This window comes from Balaenoptera physalus, assembly GCF_965194825.1.
Source record: "Balaenoptera physalus genome assembly, contig: HAP1_SCAFFOLD_688, whole genome shotgun sequence".
NCBI classification, from domain to species: Eukaryota; Metazoa; Chordata; class Mammalia; order Artiodactyla; family Balaenopteridae; genus Balaenoptera; species Balaenoptera physalus.
In genome coordinates this window covers 506,872-518,702 of record NW_028126071.1, presented here as the reverse complement: position 1 = coordinate 518,702, position 11,831 = coordinate 506,872, and the positions used below count along the sequence as shown (strand labels likewise).

The 11,831-nt window shown below is 41.6% G+C and overlaps 1 protein-coding gene across 1 annotated transcript in view; it reads left to right on the top strand.

The window, feature by feature from the left end:
- The first annotated feature begins 1,282 nt into the window (after positions 1-1,282).
- The window catches only part of LOC309653480 (cyclin-Y-like protein 1), a 34,365-nt gene continuing 23,816 nt past the window's right edge, over positions 1,283-11,831 (top strand). Inside the window, exons 1-2 of the mRNA XM_082478441.1 lie at positions 1,283-1,537; positions 10,669-10,743. Coding sequence (XP_082334567.1) covers positions 1,312-1,537; positions 10,669-10,743 — 301 coding nt within the window. The 5' untranslated portion in view covers positions 1,283-1,311. The remainder of the gene's footprint in view (positions 1,538-10,668; positions 10,744-11,831) is intronic.

Below are 11,831 nucleotides of genomic sequence, written 5' to 3'. Positions count from 1 at the left end.
GTGACTTAGCGTCTGTAAAATCTGTAAAATGAAGGTTTCTGAGGATTTTGTTCCCGAGGGTTAAATGAGTACCTCACTTGGAACGGGGGCGGGCGCATAGTGTTTGCCAAATGTTAACTATCGTTATCATCTTCATCAAATCAAGACCGTGGTACTTCACTTTGTGACTCTCAAGTTTGTATGAGAAAATCGTGCTTTATGCGTTGTTGTTGGCTAAAGTAGGGAAACCTGGAAACTCCTGCCGTGGAAGAGAGCAACAGGCGAGAAAAGCGAGTTGCTGAATCCCAGCGCCTCAGAGGTGGGAGGGGGGAGTTTGGTCCCTAATTTGCTGATGAGGAAGTGGAGGGGTGACGTGTCCTCGAGTCTCATTCAAGACACAGCCACAGCTCTTTATTGAGAGTAGGACCAGGGCCCCGGGGGTTGCTATGGTTAAACTGTAGGCGGAAACTAACACTCTTTGGAAGGCAAGACAGGAGGAGCATTCAGTTATAAAAAACGGTCAAAAATTGGGGTGAAACTAAGTTCGTTGAGCAATACATCAAATGAGTCAACTGTGGACCCAGTGAAAGCGAGTTGCTAACTGAACTGGCATTTTACGAACAGGGGCTTTCTACAGAGCCCACTGACTCAGGACGGCTTCGATTAACAAACTCCCGCGGCGCTTCCCGCAGGACCGGAAAGCTCGGAGCGCGAGAGATGAATGGAAACCAGAGTCTGGGGTGCGCCGCTCGGGGGGCGGGGCAGCCGCGGGCGGGGGCGGGGCATTGTGAGTCACATGCCTGCGCTCTGAGGAGGGCGCGTGGAGGGAACTCTGGTCGTGATTGGTCCGTCGTAACCAGGTAACCGAAGGACACATTCCGGTAGGCAAGGGCCGGCCGGGCTAGCTACTTTCAGTCGGGAGGTGGCAGCGGAAGGAGGAGGAGCTCCGGCTGCGCTCTCTCCCTCAGTGGCTGCGCGTCTCAGCGCTTGTCTGGTTCCCAGCCCTTTTAAATAAGCGGGTCTGGTCACCGCCCTCACAGACTAGTTGGTTCCGGGGAGGCAGCGGCGGGGGTGCGGCCGGGGCCGGACCCCTGCCCGGGGCCCAGCGGCTGGGCAGGGGTGCGGCCGGGGCCGTACCCCTGCCCGGGGCCCCGGCGGCTGGGCGGACAGGAGAGCGGCGGGCGAAGTCGCGTCTGCATGTGCGGCACAGCCCCGGCATAGCCCGGGGCTGCCAGTGCCCGCCGCGCCATTGTTGGGGGAGGGGGCGGCTTCTGTGCTCGGCAGAGTCGGGGGACGAGCGGAGGCGGCGGCGGCGAGGAGTGAAGGCGCCCCATGGGGAACTCGCTGTGTTGTTGCCTGTCCCCCAATGCCAGCCCCAAGTCGGGCCGGCGCAGGGGGTCAGCGGAGCCGGACTGCGAGTCTGAGGTCTACAAGGCGGCGGCCGGGAATGCGGTGGCAGTAGCTCCGGCGGCGGCTACCGTGGAACCCGCCGAGTTGGATTTCGCAGGTGGCGAAGGCCACCACCTGCAGCACATCAGCGACCGGGAGATGCCCGAAGGTAAGAAGCGGCGGGCGCGCCTCGCCCCTCGCGGGGTCGGCGCCGTCTGCTCTCGGGCTTACCTCTGGCCTCCGCCGCCCCCAGGGTCCCCCGGGAGGGAGACGCCGCCTAGGGCTCCTTCTTGCCCGGAGTTGGCTCTCCCAGGGCTGGGCACCGGGGACGAAGGCTGGCTCTGCTTGGCGTCCCCACCCCTTATTCTTTACCAGTCGCGTCCGGCCAGTCTCCTTCCCTCTTCCCTACCCGAATGCCCAATTCTTTCCCCCGTTCCCATTTCCCAGCCCGGCCTGAGACCCTCCAATCCGCGGCCCTTCCTGTTCGTGGTTCTATTTAACATCTCGTGGGACTTAGCAGAGACTTTCTGGTGTAGTCTCTCTTTTCTTAATGCAAACTTAAATACTCTAACTTCGGCGTATCCATCCCGTCTCCCTATCCAGATGGTACCTAAGCGAAGGAACTAGGTAAGGGCCTGATGACAGATTTCTATTCCTTAAGGTAGTTGATACTCGAGACAATTAAGACAAACATTAGAGGATTTGTCATTTAAATTCAAAATAGAGATGGACAGAGTCAGTGTGGTGTTCTTAACTAAAATTCTTTGGATTTTAATGTTTTCAGTCGCCCTGATAGAAGCTACTTTATCCCTTCTAACTATAATTTGAACACGATAGGAAAGAAAATGGTGGGAGAGGGGCTTAAAATAACTGTGAACGGTGTGAAACGTTACTGCCACGGCTGCAGAGAATAGTTGTTGGGTTTTTTTTCTTTACCAAAGGAGACCCCATGGAGTTCTGATTACTTTTAAATTCCCACTTTGACACAAGTATGTCTTCAGTTGCACAGCCTTAACCGACTTCTTTTGCACGTTGCCTGTTCTAAGGGAGGGGTGAGGTGGTTCCTGAGACTGCTGGACAGAAGTTTCAAAGGAGAAAAAACAAATTCAGATTGTAATTTGTAATATAAAGGTTTGGGAGTTAACATACCACATCCATCCTGCAGAAAAATGTCTCCATGGCTCCCTCCTCCTCCGCCCCCCCCCCCAGTAGAATACTATTTAACTTTAGGAATGTTCAGGTAAAAGTTCTGTAGACTAAGTGGCTGGGGGTGGGTGTTGTCGGGGAGGAGAGGAGAGAGAGAAGAGAGGAAATGTTTGATTTTTGCCTCTAGAATTTTGGAAAGGGATGGCTCTAGGTTAAAAAAAAAAAAAATTCTGGGTAGCATAGTGGCACTTTAATAAAGACTGTTCTTTGAAGTATAAAACATTGTATCATAAAGATGTTAAAGCCCCACTGGCCCATTTGTTTCATTTAAATGCCAGAGATTATTTCATTATTTCATAGACGAAATGTCTTACAGCTCTTCTATTTAAATTTTAGTTGGGTTTATTTAATTTCTTTAAAAGTTAGAATAATGAAGCCTGTGGATTCACCCTTATGATGGACGTGGCTTTGTAAGTGGAAAGTACTCCCTTTTCAGAATCGTTAGATATTGTGAAAGAATGAACAAATTATGTGAATTAATTGTAGCTTTAAACACAAAGCATGTAAGTACTTGTGAAAACTGCTCTGCTTGTTGCTATAAGGTAAGCCTCTAAATGATTTTTAAAAACAGTTAGTAGTTGGCTAGTGTAGGATGAGAGACGAAAATTGGACCTTTATAGAATTCTTTTAAGATTTACAATGCATTTTCTTGTGTATTTCACTCGGCCCTTCCATCTACAAATAAGGCCCGTATATATTCTCCCTCTGTTGCCGATGAAGAAGCCAAGACTTAGAGATCTGAAATGACTGTGTAACACAGCTACTGAACAAAAGAGACAGACTTGGGAGGTGGTAGATATGCCAAATTCAGTTCTTGGGATGCTTAAGAAACTGTTTAGAGTGCACCTTATATTTTATTATAATTTATCCATAAGTTAGGCCTATCTCAGCATACTCCAGTTTTGATTATTGCCATTCCAGTTTATTGTACACAACTCAGAAGCAACATTTACCTCTCCATTCTCTGTCTGTACATACATTGCAATGGATATGAATAAAAGTAGAAGTCATGAAATAGCCTAAATTTATCAGTCAGGTAAACACGTTGATATAATTTAAAGAGTTTGTTCTGGTGAAATCCAATTGAAGCCGAGAATGCCCTGGACAGAGGGACATTAGGGGAAGCTGGTAAGCGGGCAGGTAAGGTACTAAGCATTTAGCATACGACTATGTATGATAAGGAAGGAGTGCTAAATCAGGAACTGGAAAAATAGAGTTCATGAGTACAGAATTTACCTTTTTATGTTTAACATGATTGTTAAAATTTCATTTCAATTTGTCTTTTTTGGGGGGGGCATTCGATAAAGTGATAAGAGAAACCTCAATTTCAGCATTTGCCTATTAATTAAGTTTCCATAGAAACAAGGTCAGAACACCAAATATAAAGTACAGGCACATTGGAAGTTTGCTCTTCATGTCTTTATTTCAGACAATTTTGTATCAGTTTCCCTGGAAACTGAGAAATACCTACTCAGATATAAAACATTTTGGCTTTTCTACAGTGAAGAATTATTTGGTTACTTAGAGAAAATCGTACATAAATGATGCTCTGTCTTGTTCTTCAGAAACATTGGAGAAGAACATGATTTCTTCAAGCCATCTCAAAAAAGTAACTCCTAAGAACGTAGTATAGATTTCAGATAGACTCAAAAGAATTTTTTACTACTTTGTCTTTAACAGTATATCTAATATAACTGATGGTAGTGTCATAATAGAAAAGAAGATGCTACGGTCCTATTATCTGATTTTATTTTTATTCATCAACTTTTCATACAGCCTTTATGTTCTGACCTTAGGAGCTTTGCTAATTTTCTGGTGAAAGGTGCTCTCTCAAGTGACCCCTACCTCCCATCCCCCTGAAGAGTGGGTAGGGAAGGAATTGGCAATATGATGTGGAAAAACCTCTGAGCAACAGATCTTTCCTTTTTTTGGTGACAGTATTAATGAACATTTGATGTGAAAGATTGAGAAAACACAGAAAAGTCCTTCACTCACACTCAGAATATCCAGAATTTTTATTAATATTTTGGTGTTGATTCTTCCTGAACCTTTTGTATGCATATAAACATAACATTGTGTTTATTTTACAAAGATGGGATTGTTCTTTATGTGCCACTTTGTAACTTTTTGTTATAAAGAAAAGTAACGACATGAAGCTCCTGTAACCGTGCTGACACCTAGAGAGTGCTCCAGGGTGATGTATTTCCATGCAACTGCGCATAGCTCTACAGCCTGCCTTTTACCAACTGTTTACTGGGCCATCGAATAACCTTGGAGCATAATTCATTTACCCAGCCTTTATGGTTGAGCATCTTTTATAATCCCATTATAATGCTTTAGTCAGGGGACACAGATAAAAACTGATGCATTGTATTGATACTTCTCTATAGCATTCTGATTGTACACTTTGTCTTACGACTTAATTAAATTCATAGGGTGAGTCATTTTGTAGTAAAGGTATTTTAACATTAAATGTTCTTTTTCCAAATTAAAGTTACCATTGATTTTTCACTGAACATTAGATTTCCTCTTTTAGGTTTTCGTGGTTCTTGGTAACCTGTCTTGTGTCTTTGATTCTGAGTAACTAAACTACTACTCTAAGAGATCTGAAATTAACTCTGGTCCTAGGTGACAGACACATCAAAAGACAGCATTAGAAGAAATCTTAGATGATGTGGGAAAATTGGGAAAACCTTAACTGGTTTTGGGTACACTGAAACATGATTATTAGGCACCATTCCAGAGGCAGGACAAACAGTGGTTAGACAAGACAAAACCCGTATCCTAACTCAGGTCCTTACTTTCTAGAGGTGCCTGGGGGCTGACGACACAAGAATAACATCAGGTAGTGAGAACACTAAGAAAGAAAATGAAGGTAATGGGCTGGGGAGGAGGACAGTTTTACAAGGGGTGGTTAAAGACAGCTTCTCTCCTTAAGCGACCCATGAGCAGTCCTAAGAGAGCCGTGTGAGGCTGTGGGAGAAGAGGCTTCTGTGCAGTTCCTAAGAAGGGAATATGCTTGATGCGTGCCAAGGACAGAAAGATGGGTGGCTGCAGCTGAGTGAATGAATGCCAGGAGGAATATGGGGGATTAAGACCTTGTATGCCTAGTGGGCCTTGACCAAAAAATATGAATTTTAGTCTAATTGTAATGGGAAACCATTGAAGGATTATATGCAGGGGAATGATGTTAATTCTTAGAAAAAGGGAAGGGGGGTAGAGAGGGCGGAGGGAGATCAGACCAGCTACTGTGTGAGAATAGACTGTAAGGGTGGAAGGAAGCAGAGAGGGAGACCAGTTAGGAGGCTGGTGCGGTAGCTCAGGTGAGAGCCAACAGTGGCTTGAACAAAAAAGCGATAATAATAAGGGTCTAAAATAGGCTGTAGTATATAGATTGCTCTTGCATTTCATTTGATTCTCACCATGTTCTGAGTTAGGTAGTGTAGGAATTCTTCTCTTAGGTATAAATTGAGTTGTCCAAGGTTTTAAAAATGAGTATTGATAGAGAGTAGGACTGTAAATTCCAAATGCATGGCATATAGGAACAGAATTTATTGTTGACATTATGTGAGCTTCTTTGGAATACTACCTTTTTTCTCAGCCTTTTTTGTTGTTGTTGTTTTAGTGTATTAAAGTAATAAAACTTAAGAGTTAAAACAGTAACACTGCGTAATGTGAAATGAAATGAAGGTAACTTGCAACCCAGAAAGGTTCTTAAAAGTCCAAGAAACTGAGTAAAGTGCTCTTTAGAAATATATAAAGCCAGGTGTACTTACCTATGTGTCACCTCTCAGTCATGATCACTGTAACACTGATTGAGGATTAAAATAAGGCAAAACTGAGAACCAGGGTAGAGGCAGGTACAGAAGCAGTTGGAAACCAGAGCTGGGAAGTTTGGAAGCCAGGATTGTCAGAAGCTAGGAAAGCAGGATCAAGGCTTGGGTGAGCAGTAGCCTGGCAGGTGCAGGAGCCTGCTGTGTACCCGCTGGTGAGGCAGCCCAGCTCAGGGCTGGCTGGCAGGAACTCCCTGACTGCGGTGGAAAGTGTGGACGCAAAGAGATGAAATCATCAGTTTACATGGTAATTGTAAAGATTGTAATGTTTGTATTATGAGCCATAAAACTAATACACTGCACAGTATAGGGATGCTAGGGCAGTTCAGTAAATGCAGTGGTTACCGTTAAGTAAACTGGTGCTCAGCAGTTGGCCCAGAAACTGCTGACATCTCCTGTTTATTTGGAATATATTGAAATCAATATGTCGATATTAATCGCTTTCTGAAATATGCTGCTTCTGTCAGATGCTTTCTTGGTCACTTCCCTCTCCCTCTAATATTTTAACAAGGACAAATCATTTATCGACAGTTTGATAGCATAGTTTTAACACTTTTAGCCTTCAGTAATGCATTTCATTTGTTCTAAGTTGCCTATGTTTTCACACTTTTAACAACTGCAATTGAGATGGATCTTAACAACTGGTAGAATCTTAGATTGGAGGAAAAACAGTACTCAGTGTCGGTGGTGTTTTACAGGTTTCCTCTGAGGAATGTTTACATGAAGACCGAGTTTAATTTTTTTTTAATCATACTTTTTCTACATCGACCTATCATGCTGTCAAATAAGTTGCAATTTAAATTGATAATACAAAAATGATGGGTCTTAAAATACAGTTTTAATCATAACCCCTAATCATGAGCTCAAGAATATTTCTCCTGGGTAAAACATTCTTAGAGGTTTCTAAAGAAATAACTTTCGGAAGAATCCATGTAATTTCCTGAATGCACAGTAATTCCCTGAAGTCTCTAAATTACTGTGTGTGCATGTGGTGGGGAGAGGGATGAGAGGGATGGTGGGTGGTAAAGCTTTGCTTAATAGTTGGCAGTCTTACCTTTGTGATAGTGAAGAGTGTGGTAGGTTTTATCAGAGTCTCCTTAGGCTCTTGGGAAGATAGTTCATGGGAAGTGCAGAAATATTGTGTGTATGTATGAGTTTACTGTCTAATGGCTCACATGTCCATTCTATAAGATAGTGATGTGGTATTTTTCATTAGCAAAAAGTGCAAGTTATATAGAAAATTGTTAGTTATATAGGCTATAAACAAAAGATTAATATTTTCTGAAAACCTCATGCAAACTGACAGCAGTAGGGCCCTGGTGTTTACAGTACATTCAAATGATAGGCCAACTCACCAAAGTGGAAATAACACTGATAACTGTGGGAAAATGGTCAAACTGTGTAATCAGAAGAAATACAAATTAGATCTACAGTGAGGTTCCTCATTCATATCAGTAGGAATTTTTTTTTTTTTTTTCAAGTATCCAAAGCAAGGGTAGGAACTCAAAATGTCATGATTGGTAGCATTATACCCTAATGTGCCCCCCACCTTCTTTAGGAAGCAATTTAGCATTGTACATGGAGCCGTGAAAGTGATCTAACCTTTTGGCTTAGTCATTCCACTTCCGAAGATCTTTGCTAAGGAGATAAAACCATTATTTTAAAAAACTATGTACATAAAGATTTTCCTCATAATATTTTAAGAATAGAACTTTGTAAGCACCAATCCCCAGCAATAGGGGATTGGCTAAGTCCAGTATAGGAATAACACTTGATGGGCCAGTGTGTATTCATTAAACAATAAATATGCAACAGTGGGGTGGAGAGCGCTTGTTAGTAACAAGAAGACATAAATTGTACACTAATTAGAGCTTTTTTTAACGTATAAGAAAAGCAACTAAAAGTAACAGTTGTGAATCATTGTGTGTTAATGATTGTGAATGGTTGTGTGTAACTTTTAAACAGAGCATCGTTTTGTCTCATGCAGATTTTTGTTCATGATATTTGATAAAGGAATGAGCAAGTGACTTTTACCTTTCCCCACCTTTAGTGTGATCATCAGTACTGCTGATTAACCAGGTCTCCTTCAGTTGCAAGTTAAAAGAACATCACAGAGTTAAGCACTACTTGACCCAGGAGTTAAATGATCTCCTCAGTTCTGCTCTCCTCTGTTGATGTCTCCTGAAAAGCCTTTCCCCTCATGATAGCAAGGGGAGTGTCCAGCAGCTCAAGACTAGCTAAGGATCCTAGAGTACAGTTCTGCCTTTCTCTTTTCTTGGCAAGCCCCAGGACAGCTGTGATTGATTGGCCGTTCCTGGATCCTGTGCCTACCTTTGAACCCCCTAGGATAGAGTAGGGAGAGTGCCAGCTTTTTTCTGGTCACTTGGGCTAAGTTTACTTTTTTTTTTTTTGCATGTTGTCATTTCTTTTATCCCAGCCTTCTTGACTTTTGTATTTAGATCTGTAGTAGCACATCTTGGTTTGGCGGGTGTGTGTGTGTGTGTGTGTGTGTGTGTGTGTGTGTGTGTGTGTGTGTGTGTTAAAGCTTGCTTCTCTTTGATTCTGGCACTTAATTTTCCTGGACTTCCATTGAAAATTGTTAAGTTTTACCATGCCATAGACACTGATAAATAAGACAGCTACTTTGCAAACATTTCTGCTTATTTTTTAGATTCAAATGTAGTCTATTTACTTTCTTTTTGGTATAGGTAAGTAGTCATGAATTCTTTCGGAAGCTATAGGTTAGAGGCAGCTGTGAAAGTCTCTGCCTGCCATTTTGTGTACAGCTGAAATAATTTATTTTCCCATTGTCTTAATTTTTCAAATATGTAGGAGAAAAAAACTTTAAAATAATTGTATGGGTCTTTTACATAAAAATGTTGAATAGAATATTTTCTCCAAAAGCAGCTTGATAAACTTCAAATTCAGTGAAGGAATTTTCATGAAGAACAAAGCAGTTGGTTTAGCTCTGTAAATTACTAGTGCTGGCAATGACATTAAAATGGATGGCTCAGATTCCTGTTAAAACGGGAAGTCCAAAATTACTGTTCGTGCCACATTCTTTCTGGGTGGGAAAAGGGGATTCTAGGTAGATACATTTGTGAAATGCTGGGTTAGACAGAATTCACTACTAGACTAATTAGTTTTTAATATATCAATGTGTGTATTCTTTGGATTCTCTAAGAGGCAGGGATATATTTGTATTTCACTTTGACCATCAAAGCCATCTTTCAAAAACAGATCAGTTATTATGTGGTTTGGGAAATAATTGCCTTAACCATTACTCTTTATCTGAATCTTGGTCCAGTTTCTTAAAAGATTGGTTAAATGGTTTGAGATGGACTTTGCTGAGGAAGTGTCATAGGGCTTTTATGTTTGTTTGTTTGTTTGAAACAACAACCTTACTATCCTGTGTGGTAGCTTGTGCTTGTTTTGTATTTCTGCCTAAATAGAAGACGCTATCCCACCTTGGTGCAAGGTGGGCTACAGGCAGACCCACCTTTTCGTGTAGGTATGGCCAAAATTTTTTTCTAGTAGCCCTATGATCTGCTCCAGAAAGTACTCTTATTGAAGCCCCAAATTAATCATGCAGCGTGGAATGAAGAAGTGAGTTTAGCTTTGGAAATAGAGGGCAAAGTTAAAAATCACTCTCATGGAAGTGTTCCTCTAGATTAGAACATTGAACTTTTATGTAGTCCTCTTAAATCTGCCATGATGAATAGCCCCCAGATAAACCACAGCCAATGAAATGAGTTCATTTGTTGAATGGAGTTAGAATTAGCCATTTGATTGTCTGAAGAACATTTGCCAAAAGCAACTCACTTCGTTTTGGCATATTTGATATATTGAGCTGGTATCTGACAGTAGTTGGCCACAGCATAACTTGCTTCTTGAGACTGTTCCTGGAATGTGCTAGTAATATCAGCTTTAAAAGAGGGTGACTGAATTTTTAATTGATAAATAGGAGGGGAGTCACATATATGATTCATCTAAAAATGGCATAGATTATTTAGGTGCAAGTTAAAGAAGTCTAAGACATAGCCATGGTTTTAGTCCACATGTATGGAGAGTTTCTACAATTTTGCTGTTTCCCAATAGAATTTTTATATTGTGCCTTTACTAAAATTGCCTTTTTGTCATTACTAAAAGCTCTTCTCAAGACTATTAATAAGTGGTTTCAATCAATGTGTAGCTATCTTTAAAATCATGTATTTTTCTACTCAACTAAATCACCACACCTTTTTCTCTTCTTCCTATACAGACTTAGCTTTGGAACCAAACCCTTCTGACCACCCAAGGGCAAGCACCATTTTTCCGAGCAAATCTCAAACAGATGGTAAGGCAATGCTTTTTTTTCCCTGAGAAAAAGAGTGAAAACTGTTTTTGTTTTGTGTATTATAGGAGGTATTTAGAAAAACTCTTACAGTGGTTTAAATGTTTCACTTTTTTATGTATTCACTTGTCTTATTTTAATATGTTGATGATACAGTTTCCTTTAGTTGTCAGTGTTTTAGGGAGGAGAACACTTAGACTATCTGTTTATACATTTTGCCACCTCTTTATCAACATAGTCAACTGGCCACATGATTTAGATGTGGTCTATTTCTCCATGCTACTTTGTCCTTTTCCCCTTGCTCCGAAGAGCACATATGTTAAAGACAAATGATAGGGTTTAGGTCACAGTTAGGTTTTCATTTGGTCAAATCAGAAAAATCAGTTGTTATATGTGGGAATTGAGCCTTGTGATTTTGGCCCTGTTTTACACAGTGTTCAACCAGACGAGCCTATCTCACATCCAGATTTATGCTACTCAGAACTTTTAAGCTATTCAAAACTTTCTCATCCTAATGTAGTGCTGTGCCAGGGTAATAAGAGCAACATGCCATATGGGGTTTTCCAGAAGATTATCCTCAGCATGTGAAACTCATATACATTTCCTGTGTCCTCCTTGTTTTAAGATGAGAATCAGAACCGTAGAATTTTTTGCACTCCTGCTTGCCTGCTTGTCTTCCTGAATGTTATGTTAAATCCTAGTTTATTTGCTAAAAAGCCATACGTGACCAAGTTTTTCAGTTGATTACGAGAGCAGGAATACAAGAAGTGAACATTCCATAATATTTAAAGTGATGCAGCACAATAAAAAACGGAGGTTTGGTTTTTTGTTGTTGTTGTTTTGCTTTTGGTTTTTTTCCGTTAGATCACTGGTTTTTATAAAAGGATATAACTCAGGAACAGCCAGATGGAAGAGATGCATAGGGCCAGGCATGGGGACAGGGCACAGAGCTTTGATGCCCTCTGCAAGGGTACTACATGCTCACCAACCTGGAAGCTCCTGGGGTTTCTAACTTGCATTTTTCTAGTGTGTGTACTTGAGCCACTCATTTCTGGTTAGGATTGCTCTATTTCTCAGTTTCTTCCAGAGCC